Source organism: Vulpes lagopus, chromosome 19, assembly GCF_018345385.1.
Source record: "Vulpes lagopus strain Blue_001 chromosome 19, ASM1834538v1, whole genome shotgun sequence".
NCBI classification, from domain to species: domain Eukaryota; kingdom Metazoa; phylum Chordata; class Mammalia; order Carnivora; family Canidae; genus Vulpes; species Vulpes lagopus.
Genome location: NC_054842.1, coordinates 50,795,477 through 50,812,380, shown reverse-complemented (window position 1 = coordinate 50,812,380; position 16,904 = coordinate 50,795,477). Strand labels below are relative to the sequence as shown.

Below are 16,904 nucleotides of genomic sequence, written 5' to 3'. Positions count from 1 at the left end.
ACGGGAGTGTTTTATTAATATTAGCATAGCTGTGAGAAGAGTTTTAGAAAATTTGTCCTTTTTCTTTTGCGTTTCCAATTGTCTTCTCTATATCACCACATGCCTACACTAAAACTCAAAGACTGTGGTTGATCGTGATTCTTTTTATAGAGAATTTTCCCCCTCCCAATGGGTTTTGAACCTATTTGGTTGATATCTTTCTTGTATCAGCAGCCCACAGATGAAGATAAAATGGAAGCACTGTACTTACCTTCAATAATATGTTTTCTTGACAACCCTCTTTCCGTTTCAGCTCTAACAAGAAAAAGAAGCAAATGACTTTGAGTGGGGATGTGCTTTTTTTTTTTTTTAAATGCTATTTCAAAAGTACAGAGGAATAATCATTTTAGATCAAATTGCTAATTTTATACCCCGTTCTTGGCAAATTCTATACCACAGGTTGAGGAGAGAAGGCTGGTGAACAATGCACTGAGCCCCTTGTCTTTGGAGACCCCAGGTGATGAATTAACCATGATTCTCATCACACAATATCAATAATAACTCAGCCATACACACCCTGTCCGTACAAACTGTGACACATGGCTCAACATTTCCACCTTGCTCTTAACTAATCCCAAGCACCGCTACCCCCGCCACCCCCAAAAAAGCCTTGACATAAGTTTGTGAGCTGCTGAGAACACTGGCTTTTCTGAGAAAGGAAGCACATTTGGAAGTGCCTTTTGACTTGCAAAAGAAATTTCACAATTACTTTCTGTTAAAATGTGATAGGAGTCTTTCTTACATCAGTATCCTAAGAAGACAAACACTTAATGAGGACTTTTTTTTTCACTGACCATCCTCAAGCTCTGCAGTTAGAAGGAAATATGGTCCTTGAGTTTTAAAGTACTGATGAAGTGTTTCTTCAACATCACTACCTGTGGCAACCTCATTTTAAAACACAGTTGTTTACCATTTGCCTTTGGGGATTTTGAATCTTTTATAAAAACATTAGATAGTACTGTATGTAGGAACGCTTGGGTGGCTCAGTGGTTGAGTGCCTGCCTGCGGCCCAGGGCGTGATCCTAGAGTCCAGGGACCGAATCCCACATTGGGCTCCCTGCAGGGAGCCTGTTTCTCCCTCTGCCTCTCTGTCTCTCATGAATAAATAAATAAATAAAATTAAAAAAAAAACAACAACATAGTACTGTAGGCAGTACTCAGCAACACAGCGCTTCTTGCAGAGTGTCTTCTTCCCTGTTTATTTCAAATGTATAGGCAAAGCTTTAAGTACCATTGCAGAAGCACCATGAATCAGAGCACAGATGACGTAAATCTACATTTCTCACAGGCACCATGTTGCTTGATTTTTATATAGCTGTTGGTAAGAATAAAAATCTAGATTCTTTCTGTCTTCATCGTCACCATAAATAGGTTCAAAATAGCAATAAAACATGAGTGTGCGTGTGTGGATACATTTTGATTAGAAGATTCTCAAGGCAATGTCCTCTGTCTCCAATTTTATTTTTAACTATGCCCTCTCAATTACAGGGAGGTAAATAAGGTTTTGTTTGTGGGTTCTCTCTGTATTTTTGTTATTTGTTTTGGTTAAGACTCCATGGAAATATTTATGATTTCTGTTAAAAGGTATGTGGAATAGCTAGCCGGACTTCCAAGTTGTACTGAATCATGTGAGTACCAGTTCAAACACCAGTAGGCTCAAAAGAGGCCAATTTGTCTTGTGAAATTTGTTTGCATCCCACAACAGACAAAGGGCCTCTTTCATTTGCCTGCCAGTGAGTGCTATGGTAGCTTCCTGTTATTCTTCAAAAGGCGGTCCTTTTGACCAACATTTTCAACACCTTCTGCAGAAACCATCGGATACTCACATGTGGGGCCAGTCAAGATATTTTTATCTTTGCATTCCATAGAAGTCTCTGAGTTTTGGCAGATTCGGACAGCTTTTCTTCTGTGATGCTATATGCTTATTTTCTTTTCCCAAAATTTGAACTCTATTTTGGAAATGGTTCTAAGTATGAGGTTGGCCTTTGAAAATCTCCACGAATTGCTTAGTGACAAGTGACCACATGCTTTACACTAATTTCTTTGGGGCATCTTGCTAAAATTGAATCCTAGGGTAACTGCTATTTCCTTCAAGGCTGAAAAAAATAATCTTTCTCCTCAAACCGATTAATTTTAGTACACTAGACATAAAATGGTTGCCCAAAAGGATAAGAGCATGAACTAGTAGTTGCTTCCTGTCAAGTAGGGAAAAGAAAAGGTATTTAACTTACTTTCCACCCCAGTAGAGTTTGGTTGTTATGACCAGGCTGGACCTCCTGTATGTTAGACAAACATAGAGAAATATTAAATAAATTGTTAGTTATTATAGTGAGTCATATTATTATAGCATCAGAAATAATTTATCGTGCCTATTTTAAAAAAAAACTGGTAAAAAGATACATTTGTTAATTTGTGTCACTGAAATATTGGGGCAAAGGGAAGCTGGTGAGGGGGGACAGTAAATCTGATCCTAGATGAAGAGGCTGAAGGGGAGTGACCTTTCCATGGAAGGGGTGCTGGAGGGCTGATTGGGGGGTGTGACGAAGAGAGTGAGTGGTAGGCAGGGGAGGCAGGAATGATAAATGAGAGGGTCAGTGAGTGAATTTAAAGCACCCACTAACACTTATTTAGCATCTGACATAACATTCATTGAGTGTGAGCTTTCTGCCAAGGACCATGGGTCCGAGTGGCTTTCCAACCGTGTGACTTTCACAGGCAGTAACTGACTGCAGGGAAATAGGGATGATAAAGTACAGTAGTCAGCGAACAGAAGCAAAATTTGAGTGTTTTATTAAATTGAAATGTTATTGTAGGAAGACAGGCCTAAAATTTTTAAGTCATGGTTTTAACCACTTAACTCCTAAGGGAATGAAATGTGGAAATCTTGTCAGCAAATTTATTGTCTTCTCTAAACCACACCCAAGGAAGGGCAGGAAATGGCAATCGTATCATGATGATGGTGGAAGAGGAAACATGCCTTGAGAGCTACAGTCACAGAATTTATGATCAAGAGGCAGATATCAGTATAATTTGGTTTCTCCAGGTATGTAATTCAATTGAACTAGTCTAGGGGAAAAAAATCATTTGGGATTCAAAGGTGAAGACCAAACTTTGGGAGTATTTGAAATAAGGCATTTCTAATTCCATCAGCTGTAGAGCCGAAGCCTCAGGGCACGCAGGTATAAGAGCCTCACAAGATTAACGATAACCAATGGGGAACAAGGGTGACAATTCTGACAGCTTAGCTGCAACAAGAAAAATTTGTAGAAAATGTCAGCAATCCCAACCCGCTGAAGTTAATTCCCCGAAAAGTAATTTGAATCACTGTAATGGAAGCTCTACCGATATGTGCATCTGGAGATTACACACTGAGGAAGGGCTGATGCACTTTCCAGGTTAATCCATCAACCTCACGATACCCTGTGTAACAGCAATCTGCCACAGGGGAGCCAGGTCTCCTTTAGCAAACATTTTCACAGCTTCAACAAAAGGCCGCATGGAATATCATAAAAAATGAATGCAGTCCTCTGGATGATTCAGAGCAGCTGGGCCTTCCAAAGCTGCAGATCCTATCCATATAGACTTGTATTTGCAAAGTTGGGCTTTTTGTGAGATGTGTGGGCTACATGCATGTGCACACTAACGTGTATGTTCAAATAGCAGGAGTAGCCAGCAACCTGGCCAATTATCAAGGACTGTGATGGAGGCATTTTCAGCAACTCTTCTGAGTGGGTGGAGAATGAGAATATGAGTATCTTACAGGGATACAGCACAGCTTTCAAAACACTTCTGCACACCTTATCTCACTTTATCAACATGGCACTTGGTGAGCAGTCATGCCATCCATTTTACAGGTGGGGAAATGGAGATTCAGAGAAGTGAGATAACCTGGCCTGAAAAGCACAGCCGGCAAATGGCAGTCCTGGGACCAGAAGCCAGGTATGCTAGTGGCAATTCCTTGTAGAGACTTGACTCCATGCTGTGGTGCATCTGTTTAGCAATCTTGTAGGGGCAGCTGTGCACTGATATCAATATCCTGTAGCATGGGGACAGCTTGGGTTTTCATTCGTAAGACTGAAAGACAGTTTGTAAAAGATGTATGTAAATCTGTTTTCTGGTAGGCGTATGCTCTGCAAACCATGGAGAGTGATGGTTAGATGTTCTCTGGGTGTCAGGGGGAAATGGCTCCCGCAGTGACGCTCCTCTCCTACCTCAGGTGTCCTGTCAGCCTACACCTCACTGCACAGTTCACTGGGCTGCTGGGGGACTCATCTCCAGGGTCTCTGTTATGGGCTGAATTGTGTCCCCTACAAAGACATGTTAAAGACCTAACCTCCAGTGCCTCAGAATGTGAGCTTATTTGGAAATAAGCTCATTAGAGATGCAATTAATTAAGATGGGGTCATACTGGAGTGGGGTGAGTCTTTAATCCAACATGACCAATGTCCTTTTAAGAAGACACAGACACACGAGGGGAGAATGCCATCTGATGGCAGAGGCAGAGGTTGAGTGTAGCTGCATGATGAGAAATGCCCAGGATGGCCAGCAAGAACCAAAGGCCAGGAAGAGGCAAGGGAGGATTCTACTCAGAGTTTCTGAGGCAGCACAGCTCTGCCCAAACCTTGGTTTTGTACTTGTGGCCTCCAGAGCTGGGAGGGAACACATTTCTATGGTCTCAAGCCAAGTAGCTTGCAGCACTTGGTTCCAGGAGCCCTAAGAAAGTGGCGCCATCCCTACTGGGGTGGTGATGGATGGGCCAGCCTTCTGAGTGGGAACAGAGCTCCGGCAAGGTGGAGGACGGGGCGGGGATGTGAATATTTTTCCATATTTAAGGTTGAATATACTTTTCTCCTTATATCCTTACAATCCCTGGAGTGGAGGTGGAGGAGCAGGGAGAGGAAGAAAGTGGGTCACCAATCCTTATTTGGTCATATCTCCACAAGTTTCTGGGTTTCCGTTTCCACCAATACCACAGAGTTGTTTATTTGGCCAACAGCAGATCTTCCACCGGAGGGCTAGAGGGCCCCACACCTGCCCCGTGAGCTTTGTTTGCTTCTGTACTCATGTTGGGGAGGAAGCGACTGTGGTGGTTGATACGCATAGTGGAATGGAGGGGGCTGCCTCCCCATGCCCCCCAGATGAGGTTGCCACTGGCTTTGGCTCCAGCCCCTGAAGGAATGGGATGTGAGCCCCTCAGAGACAGCAGATGAAGCACTTTCTGGAATGCCCAGAAAATAGGGCTCCTGGCACATGGCAGAGGCGCTGCTAATCGTGTTCACATAGGAGAGCTTTGGGGCACCTGTCACAAGGACTTCTTTCTTCATCATTTCTTTGCACCTGGTGTTGTCAGTGAAATGAACAGTGCACGTACACACACGTGTATAGACAGCTTCCTATCAGTGGCCTGCTTTCACCAAAGCTCCACAAACAGCACCAAGAAACCCTAAAAATGCCACTTTCTTTTACGCACGACTAGCTCATGAACATCTCCTCCTTCCCTCTCAACCCCATGGTAATTCACTGCGATCAATGACTAATCGATACTTTTTGAAGCACAAGTAATGAACTTGTTAGTATTTATTTTCAAACAACTATAAATCATCTCTTTACCAAGAATCGACTTTTTTTTTGACAGCCTTTTGTTCAGCTGTCATGCAATTTTATTTTCCCTTCTCTGGTACAAAATAATAACAGGCTTTTAAAGGCAAGTACGTGATTAGGGTGGATAAATGCATTACCTCCAGCCTTTCTTCTTGATGATGCTCCCCAGAATCACTTCAGCCCTGGAAGGGAAACAGATAATGGCTTAGGATATGGTGTCCTGGAAACGCAAGAGTCAATCCAAAACCACGAAAGCCATTCCTTGTTTGAACTCTCAGTGCCTACGTGTCCCGAAAATAGAAGCTGCTCTCGGCTAGTAGCACAGTTTCCGCTGTTTCTGCTTGTGCCTGCAGAATCCTGCTCCTGGAGCATTCCAGAAGCACCTGCCAAACCCTGACATGCTGGCAGGACACCGCCTGTGGTCCTGATACTAAGAAACAACAGAGTCATTTGGCAGTTTGGTGTTTTTGAACCGCTGATCCCATATATAAATATTCTGCCTGGTGGAGTCCAATGGGAGTCAAGGTTTCCCTTCTGATTACTGTGGTCTTCTATTTCGACCAGGGAAGACGATGGGACTTTGCACCATTTAGACAGAAGATACTGACTCCTGGGTGATCTTACAGTATGAAAAAACCTCAAACAAAACAAACCATGTGGGTGTTTAGATGTCCCAAAGGCTAGGGTGCGGATGCAGCGGCCCACGTAGAGAACGTCCTGGGTTCTAGGACGAGGGCTGCCCCAGATGCAAGCTGGAGGGAGATGTAGACAAGCATTCTTCCCCCATCCCTCCCCTGCTGCCAGGGGTTGGTGGTGGAGACATGTACTGAAGACACCTTCACTCTCTTCTCCCCTCTTCCTACCTGGACCCAAAGTCTAGGAGACTAAGACTTTCTTGTAGATCCCTCCCAGTCAGACCAATGTTGTGAGACCATGTGGGCCCTCCGAGGCTTTGGGAATGTGGAGAACCACAGACTTAGCACATTGTTCACCAGAGTCCTAGAGACGGGCCTGTCAGGCAGTCTGTCCGTGTGGACGACAAGTGGCCTAGGTGCTCCAGTTCTCTTCTGAGATGTGTTTGTCACGCCAGGGCACGGAGGGCATGGGCCTTGAGGCCTCCCCAAGGGCACACTGCCCACATGGTCTGACCGAGCAGTGAATCCTCCTGTCTTAGGGCTCCAAACCTGCTCTCAGAAGAGCACAGGAAGGTTGAAGCTGGTGTGACTTCTCTAGCAGAAGCAGCAAGGTCCTCTTACAGCCCTCTCTCAGCCCTCCCTGTCCTCTGAAGGGGGTCTGAAATGCCCTCCTATGAAACAGACTGAATTTCTTGGCATCTTTGAGGACCCCCTGTTTTAATCTCTGGCCTACTTGTCCTGCTAGGTTGAGGGATGGGCCTGCCAATAGGAAAAGCAGCCCCTGGTTCCCTGTAGAGAGGACCCTCCAGGTTCCCTCAGGGGGTGAGGAGCTATGAGATGTGGTTATGAAATAACAGGATGAGCTTGTGAACGACCACACTGGAATCTGCTCATTTACTTCCTCACTCCTATAGCCAACTCACATTTCTTGACCTCCACTGCCACCACGCTGGTCCCAGCCACCTCTGCCCCTCGGGTATCCCAACCCATGGCCACTGTTCTCGGCCATTCTTCACACAGGGGCCAGGGGCAAGAAGGTCTGGGTGGACAGAGAGGGCCAGAGGCGGTCAACAGCCCCAGCTCTGAATATGGGGATAGAGAACAGCAGAAAACCAGAGCCCTCAAAGCGTGTGGGAAGGGCACACCCTTCTCACCACCTTCTCAGCAAACATCCGAGCAGACTGTTGGTACCAAAAATGCCACCTGAGGGGACGCAAACAGGCACCGACTTACTTTCCAGCAGCATAGACTTCAGCAGTGTCAAAGAGATTCACTCCACTTTCGTAGGCAATTGTCATCAGCCGTTCAGCAACCTGCAAGAGGACGTGGAGGTGAGCAGAAAAGCCCAATGTTTACCCACCCGAGGAAGCAACTTTGTCTCCTGTAATCTCTAAGAACACTGGAGACTCGCTGTAACCACTCCTTGTTGTTCTCAGCTGTATCACAGAACGAAACAAAAGGAGATTCAACCGGACGTATGTGGGAGCACTGTTTCCTTTCTCTCGGACCTCGACTAGGCACGGAGGGATTTCCTTCAACGCTGGGCCAGATAAGCCCTCGAGAGCATGGCGAGGTGAGGTGGATAGAGCCTCACTTCTCACGCTGCTTGGAAGATCTGGTTTGATGACCTTCTCCACAGCATCCTAATCTCTCTGACGAGAGGGATCAGTTGTACCACTGGCGACTCCATTTCTCTTTTTCCCCGTCTCTAAGCCGATAGGTTCTGGCAGCTGGGTGACTCCTGACCTAAAAGCCTGTGCCTTTTTTCCTCCAGGCTTAGTGGGCTGCGCTGATGAGCCAGAGATGAGACGGAGCCATAACTGCTGTAAAATTCATGCCTCCCGTGGGCCCACGAAACCCGAGCCACCATCACAGGGCCACCTGCCAGCTGGACGGTAGAGAGGCGGCAGTGAGCTGGCTCAGGGGCATCCGGCTCCCCACTGCTCCCCCTTAACTTCCTTTGTGCTGCCGGATGCAAGGGTGCCAGGAGCACCACCGCGGCCAGAAGCAGCAGCCCGAGGGCCAGCCAGAGAGGGACGGCGATAAACAGCGGGGGAGACGACATTTCTCATTTGGCTGATGGACTTCTTGGCTAACTGAAAATTAATACAGCTCCGGAATAATTAAAATTGATTTTTCCATTACGTTTCTGAGTGTGCGCTACCGTCGCTTCATCAGCAGCGTTTCCAAGACAAACTCTTCCCCTGTTGTTTTTAAAATCGGCGTATCGAGAAAACTACTAGGCTAGCCGGAGGGGAGTCCACGCTCACCCTGCAGAATACTGGCCCTCAGAACGCAACTGCTGCTTTTACGCATAATTTTATGCCATTACTGGCTGCCATGATGACGTTCACCCCAAGTAGAAATTAGAAGCTAAGACAGGCGTAGTAGTGTCTTTCCCATCACGACCGCTCCACGTTTCAGAAATTCCTGGGCTCGCGCGGCGTGTTCTCCGTGCGCTTGGTCGCATCACATACGAGGGGACCGTTACCGGGGAACGTGCGTCCGGTTACCCGCAGAGGAATGGAAGGGAAGGCCGGAGAAGCCTGGGTGGAGTCGGCCTACGCGGCGGCTGACACGTGCCTCAACCGTGAGAGGTCAAGGCCCCAATGCGGAAGAGCGGCCGTGACCCAGGAGGCCTGTTTGCGGGCCTTGGGCGTACCGCACGGCTTACAGGACCACGCAACTCGGGAGAGGTTCCCCGACCGCTCTATTTTCGCTTTTTCATCCTCAAAAATGAAGACGACCCGGCTCAGGCTCCCGACAGGCCTCGGCGGAAGCGGAAGTTCCCGCTGACATCCGGGCAGGGCAGGCGGAAGTAGCGGGGGTTGGCGGGAGGTCAGGTGACACCTCTGGGCCAATGAGATGCGAGGATGGACTCGCTGAGGCTTCTGGGAGCACGTGTCCTCGTTTTTCTCACAGAGCTTCTCGAGACGTGGCAGGCGGCCCCGGGGTTGGTGTCCTGAGCAAGGCTGGTTCCTCCGTGGGGCTCTCCCCGCCCCCGCCCCCGGGATAAGGTCTCTGTGGAAGGAGCACGGGGCCGCGGACGGAGTCCACCCTGGGGCCGAATCTCCGGCTCCACTTCGCGCAGGAAGACCAAGGTGACTTTCCCGGTGCGGGTCAGGCCAGCTTGGCCCGCGTGTATAGTTGCGTGCGGTCCAGGGCACCGTGACTATCCTACTAGGTAGGAAAACGGAAGTAAAACTCTGAAGACCAAGTGCTGGAAGATAGCGACCTTTCTACACTTGACCACAGGTAAGAAATAGGACACGAGTGAGTGACAGCTCTCTTCTCGGCCTTGTGATGAGGCCGGATCATCCCACGGGAGCCACCTCACGGCTGGGCCTAGGCTGGTATTTGGGCCCTTCGCTGTTGGATGCATGGCCGACTTCGCCCCGTAATGGGGACATCGTCAGCCCCCGAGGCAGTCACAGCCCGGTCATGCCGGGATTCACAGTTTGCACCTGCTGTATGGTGAGCCCGTCGGAAGCAGAGGGAAGGCCGAAGACCTGGGAAGGTAATTTCGACTGCATTTTTCCCTCGCGGAAATGCTTGCGCTCCGGTGATTGAGCTGCTGGCGGGGCTGCGGTCTCCCCTGGGCCTCCCCGGCCTTCTCATCGCTGTGCTTCTCTCTGCAGGACCCCCCCTCCCTCCCAGGGGAGGGGGGGAGCGGGGGAGGTCACAGCTGTTCTTTAGAAGGACAGCAGCTATTTGTCTGGTGACAGCCTTACCGTGCGGCTTTTGGAATTGTAATTGTCAAATGAGGGGTTTCAAAGGGCCAGCCTTGCACACTCGGCCCCGGGCAAGCTGGGCTCATTGCAGCGGAGAGCGGAGACGGCGAAGAGGAGAGCAGACATACAAGGGGAGGTGGTGCCCTTAACAGTTGGCCCCTCTGCTCCTAAAGCAAAGGTATTTTTGTCTTTTTCTCCTGCAGCGAGCGAAACAGGCAGTAGAAGGTTGTGCGCTTGCTGGACACAGTGGGTTCTTGATTTTAGATCCTGCTCCCTGTCACCTACTTTGTATCTGACCTACGTCTGTGGCCACGGTTTTGCTGTTTGTGGACTTGCCTCTGTGCCTCCTCCATACACGCTACCTGATGCCAGTCTGAGGGCCCTGTGATGACCGCCCAGATGTTCCTTCAGAACCGGAGGACTTACTCTCCAGACTGCTGGGAAGGCTGCCGTCAGATGGCCCGCAGCTGTCAGTTCCTGCTGGAAATTGCTGTTGGCTAAAGGTAGTCACCTAGGCCAAGGCGAGACCTGCTTCCCAGGGCAGACTCTGTCCAATGACCGGTCACACAGAGGATATAAATACCCAGTTCTCTTGCCCCAATCTGGAACACTCTACATGGCCAGCTCAGCTTTGGAGCTCTCCATGGGGTCAGCCATGGTCATGGCCAAGACTGCACCATGGCCTGACTTTCTAATAACTTCTGTGTGCTAACCTCCAGTGTGATCTACTTTCCAAGGGATCCCCCATGTGACAAACTCTATGGTGACCTATGCCCACTATGGGGAACAGGCATTCAGACGGAGGAGAATGTGTGGATAAGACGCCTACCCCCAGGATCTAGTAAATAACACTGGTGACCTTGGGAGCTGTGGAAAAGACCCTCTGTTCCCGCAAGCTTCTCCCTAGGAATGATAGTAAGAACTACCTTTATAAAGGGCTTGTTCTGGGCCAGGCACCAGGCTAAGCACTTCACAGGCATCATCTCATTAATCTGACTCGTGATCCTGCTGAGTAGGGGCTATCACCTGCGTTTCACTGATGTGGCAACTGTTAGTAAATGTTAGTAAATCCAGTGGCAGAATGGGCTGGATCCCACTGAGTGTATCTGCACAGACATTATATCACAGATTCCTCAGTGGTGTTGCAGGAAGATGGAGAAGGATCAGAGGGACTTGAGGACATTGTCACTGGGGAGTTATTGATGCTCAATGCCTGCATGACTCACTTATGCTATGACGATATTCCTTAAAGTCAATGATAAGAATATCACTTTGGTAAGCACTGTTTTGAATGTATAAACAGAGACTTAGAGAACTTTTATGGTAAATAAATTCTTACAGCTGCCATTATTGGATGTCTGCTTCCTACCAGTCAAGGGTTATATAAACATTTCACATGTATAGCATGGTTCATCCTTTCAACAGATCTCCAAAGTTAAACTTTATCATCCCATTTCACATCAGAGGGACTGAGGCTCAGAGAGGTTGGATCTGCTTGCTCAAGCCGAGATGAAATCCCATGCTAAAAAGGAAAAGTCCCTGCAACCTAGGATCCAACTGATCAGTTGGTCACCCTAGGTGGAGCTAACACACACACACACACACACACACACACACACGCAATGAAATCTTCTCATAAAGCGACTAAATATTAGTGCCAGATTGGTTTGTTCTCTAACAATTGTCTAACAATTGGGCCTGCATATATAATAGATTGACAGCTTCAAGGGCTATTAATAATCTGAATGTGAAAAATTCAAGAAGCAGGATCGAACTGAAAATAATCTTTGATTCAATCTTAACCATTTCCTGTGATTGAAACATTATCCTTATAAAATGCCAGGACCCCAAGAATACTTCCACTACACAGTTTTACATTTTCTTCAGTCACCAAAATGGAAGCCAAGGTAACTTACCTCATCTGAAATTTGACCTCCAAATGTCACCCATGTTCCTAGAAAAGAATAAATATTTGCACATTATTTATAATCATTTTTCTAATATTATGCACAATGAGAGGAAGCACTTTTTCTTACAGGGCTACTTCAGTAGGCTGTTCCCAAAGGTATCCAGATACGGGGAGTGTCTGGATGAACTTCAGCCTTTCTCCTCCCCTCAGGAAATACTCCAGTAGGAGTCTGCATCCCTCTGCAGGAAGGGATGCCTGTTTGCACTCCCAAGACCTCGTATATGCTAATGGCAGCCCTGGCCTACAAAATGCTTTTCCTTCTGATAGAGGACCATGAATGATAGTGCAAGAGTACAGCGCTACCAAGCCTGTTTTGGCTGCACAGGCAATTTTCCTGAAGCCACTCATTCTGAAGGTACAAGGGAAAAGATACATGAAGCCACCATTTCTGAAAACAAACGAAGGTAAGACCTTGTGTTAAAGAAGGGCTCTTCCGTTCTTCATCTCCAACGAGGGACTCTGTTTTGTATTCCCTATGACCTTTCAAAAGGAATCCTCTCAGATGTCCATCCAGTCCCCACTTTCACCCCCTGTAAGTGACAATGAAGTACCTTCTCTGTTATAACCTGCTCCTCTGGAATGGAAATCTGTTGGTTTGGGAGTGGATGCAAGAGCTGGAATGAGGATTGGGAAGATGGGGAGAGAGGGCATAAACAACAGCCAAATATTTGCATTTGTAAAGCAGCAGGGAAGCAGACACTGGTACTTGCCATGCCATTCTACGGTCACCACCATCATTCATTCCCAAGTTGATCCATTTTTTTGTTTTTAGCCCTGATTATATGCTGGGCAAAGGCATTACTCCCGGGTGCTTGGGACAGTGAAGTAATCGACCTAGTTCTTTTCCAGGAGCTCAGTTTACAATACTACAAAGCTAGACTGAGGGAAACACAAGGCAGTGAGGGAGAGAGTATCTAGTATAGTAGAGTCTATCTAGACTGGAGGGTGATGGTACTCTAGAAAGACTTCTTGGAAGAGGTGACACTTGGGTTGAGTTGCAAAGGAGGTAACTGAATGATGAAGGAAAGAACAGGCATTCCAGGTCTGGATAGGAGCCCAAGCAAGTTAAGAGGGTGACAGGGGTCAGCGTGGGGTGACAGACATCAGCATGTGCTGACAAGCTGTGGTGGGCCACTAAGCAGAGTAAGACAACATGATGCAGAGGTGGGGGGGTGGGTGGACAGGAGCGAGAGCCGGGGCACAATGGGTGCTCGTGGCACGTACAGAGGAGTGTGTTTGGAGTCATATGTTTCGCGTTTTGCAACAGTCATAGTCAGCATTTATGAACACCTTACAAATGCTGACAGTACAGTAAGAAATGTCTATGCAGTTATCTCTAATCAATTTAGCAAACTTATAAGGTAGTTGTGTTATCCCCACTTCCAGGTGAAGAATCTGTCAACTAGACTAGTAAGTGAAATACCCAGGATTCTCCAAACAGGCCTGGCTTCAAGAAGGCGATCCTTTTCACTACATCTTACTGCCTCGTTAGGATATTTCCAAATTAATTACGGCATTTGGATTCCATACTCCACAGAAACACACTGATGTAATTGTACCTTTTCTCTTCTTAGTTCTCAGGAACTATAACAAAAGTAGGATACAAATTGTTTTACTGTTCCACTGACATCTCCAGAAGTTACTGATGGGCAGCCCACACTTGCAGATTTGTGTTGCCTGGCTAGAGCAATGTTGACCCTCTTGGTATTTTAATAAATTTCGACTAAGGTACATAATTTAAATAATTAGGAAATTTTTCTTTAAAGTATCTGATTCCCAGCTTCTCTTGACAACAGAAGGCTGGTGTCCCCCCCAAGGCAGACATGCCCTGAATCAGAGGGGCAGTGCTCCCTGGGGAAGGGTTTCACGATCCCTAGTTCACGAAAGCCCACATACCTTCCTTTGCATCCCACACTAGAATCAAATAGCAGTTGTTAATTACTGTTGGGTTTTTTCCTTTTTTTTTTTTTTTTACCGTAAAGTTAAGAAAAAGGTGAGTTTGTGTATCTCCTAAGAAAGAGATGCGTATCCCCCCCCCAAAAAAAAGATAGGAGTGCGCTTTTTGGGGGAGCTTGGGGAATTGGATGGGAAGGCTATTCAAACAAAGAACATGCACAGAAAAATAACAACTTAAGGCACCATAAAAAACCAGCCATGACCGGTGTACCGGAAAGATGGGCGTTGATGAACTTAATGGATTGAAAAAATGGTAGCGTCTGTTTTTGAATGAGAATAAAATAAGCGATCTCCTGTGAAATGTAATTCTCTATTAAAGAAAAAATTGCCCGGGCATCAAAACCTTTTTACAGACAATGCTTTTTATAAGAGTCTCTTTTGAATGCAGCAGAAATTATGTGTCCAGAGAATAAACAAGCATTTGCAAACGTTAGCTTAACCGGAAACATAACCAGAAACATCGTAGCTCAGCATGTTACAAATACGGTTGAGAACTTTCAAGATAAGTTAAATTATTGGTGGCACTTTCTGTTGCAGCAAATGAGAACACGGCTGTGAATAATTGCAGACCATTAGCTCTATTTATTTGTGATGGGGGCAGAATTTTGGAGGGGTCAGAGAGCTTTTAGACAAGGAGTCCCTGAAAGGCAAAACATCAGGAAATGGCTTACTTTGCAATGAGCAAGTTTTCAAACCATGGGATGTAGAACGCACTGTTGCAACTTCCAAGTGTTACTGCACACTAGGCTCTCAACAGAGGATGGGGTCGATGTTGGATTTGTCAAGCCACAAATCTGAGGTAGCAGTATTTGGTAGGGGCATTATACCTAAGTCCATTAGTTTCATCACTCATTAGGAATCGCTTTGGGCTAAAAAGCTGAAATGGGACAAGTAATTAGTACCACGAATTAGCTATTCTTCTGTATCTTGGAGCAAAATCAGGTCAGTGTTGGTTGATAAATTTCCTGGCTTCCTTGTGCTGTGATACTGCAGAGATTTCTTTTAACTGTTCATGTCATGAGAGGAAATAGTCTTATCTCCACTTAACCGCAAAGATTGGCTCAAAGTTGCAAGCTTCTTACTGATACTACAGTGCACTTACACCTTCTGAATATTTTTCTATGGGGCACTTGCAAGTTGTTTGTGCAAATGTCTCATTTGCTTCTCTCAGTCCTGGCAAAATTGGAGTCTTTGGGAAATTCATTTGGTTAGGAATAACATCATCTACTTTCTTAGGTTGAAATCAGTTTCCGGAAATGAAAATAATAGTTTGAAATTCATTCTCCCAAATAGGGCCATTGAAACTTTATGAAAAGAAACTGGCATTATTTAGCTTACCTTTCTTAATTTTTATCTTTTTATTTTTTAAGTAGGGTCCACGCCCAACATGGAGCCCAGTGTGGGGCTTGAACTCACAATCCAGAGATCAAGATCTGAGCTGAGATAGAGAGACACTTAACCAACCGAGCCACCCAGGTGCCCCAGCTAATTTTTGATAGTACAGATGAAGGACTATGATTTAAAGTTATTGCACAGTAGTACCAAATGGTACCAAACACTGAATATAATAATGTTGAAAGCTGGAATTATACACACATCTTGGAGGAATCACCTTACTGGCAAGAACGGTTTACAGAGATGTGATCCGTGTTGGGAGAGCCTACGTTTAGGAGAAGCTTTATCCCAAAATGAATAAAGAAAACCCCCTACCTACCACCCCCAGTTGAAGTATTTAATGCTATATTCCGTATACCACAGTGAAAATACATGGAGCCTCACTGATATTTTGGTTCAGAAGAAATCAATGTTAGGCTTCTGATTTCACATCAAAGCAGTAATGAATTTGTGGAAACCCCCCTCCCCAGAAATCATTGTTTTTCTTTTTCAGCTAGTTAAAAAATCTTTAATATAAATAGAATATGGGTATCATATATACATTTACATTAAGTTACATGCCCATGCTATAGCTTAGCAAAAATAAAGAATGGTGCCATTTCTGGAACCCTGTTATTCTTACATTCTGCTTACTTTGTTCAGGTCTGCTACCTCCCTGGTCCTTCTGACATTTCCTACTTATTTATCTTACAGTTATTTGCTTACAAACTTTCACATTTTTTACTAGGGAGTAAGCTGTCTGAGGGTTAAGATTCTACTCCATTCATCTTATGTGCACAGCCCTAAAAGGTAAGTCAGTCCTTAGTGGATGGTCAACAAGTTTTCATTAAATTAGGCTGAATTGCCTTTTTGACTGTTAATCTGCAAAATACTGGGAGAGTTTCCCACCAAACATGTTTATTGACTTGTAGAAACATGAGTAATGCTCGTTAACAGCTCTTCTGGTCCCTAGGTGATTGATGTGTTTCTCCCTGCCCCCAGGAACCCACCTAGCCAAACCAGCCAAACCCCTCCCTGAGAAGTACAAGGGAAGGTCCTTCTCCCAGACTGCAAGGCCCCCAGTGAGGAGGGGGTGGGACCCTATAGGCAGAGTTCACCAGCCACCCCCAAGTGAAGAGCTAGTGCTTATAAACAGGACCTGTACCCTTCTGAGGGTGAGAGATCAAGCAGCAGCCTTCCAGACAGGAGAACTCTGCTTGTTTGATTTTACTCTTTACTTCTCCCCTCCAGAAGATATAAAGTGGTTATTAGTTAATAGGATTCTCAAAAACCCTCTGTGACAAGTTTCTTAATCATTTTTCTGCCTCTAATGAGAACATGCCTTCTTGAGACCTAGTATAGTGTATGATTATTTCACTGTGAAATCTCAAATTAGTGGGATGTTACTTAGAAGATAATTTTACTCAACTGACACTTGTTATTTCTAGCCTTTCAAAAGCAGAGTAGAAAGAGAACTTCGAATTGTTACTGTCTTCTGATAAAACTCCTTTATACACCAAGGAACATATGCTTTGAAAATCTGTTTGTATCCAATGCATAAAGCTACCATGGCATAGAAAAATGATTCAACTGTAAGAA

The 16,904-nt window shown here is 46.0% G+C and overlaps 1 protein-coding gene across 3 annotated transcripts in view; it reads right to left on the bottom strand.

The window, feature by feature from the left end:
* The window catches only part of KCNAB1 (potassium voltage-gated channel subfamily A regulatory beta subunit 1), a 340,450-nt gene that overhangs the window by 67,137 nt on the left and 256,409 nt on the right, over window positions 1–16,904 (bottom strand). For all 3 annotated transcript variants that reach the window (XM_041734022.1, XM_041734025.1, XM_041734026.1), the window contains 5 exons: window positions 11,923–11,960; window positions 7,509–7,588; window positions 5,778–5,822; window positions 2,271–2,315; window positions 251–294 (listed from right to left, as the gene is read on the bottom strand). In XM_041734022.1, coding sequence (XP_041589956.1) covers window positions 251–294; window positions 2,271–2,315; window positions 5,778–5,822; window positions 7,509–7,588; window positions 11,923–11,960 — 252 coding nt within the window. The remainder of the gene's footprint in view (window positions 1–250; window positions 295–2,270; window positions 2,316–5,777; window positions 5,823–7,508; window positions 7,589–11,922; window positions 11,961–16,904) is intronic.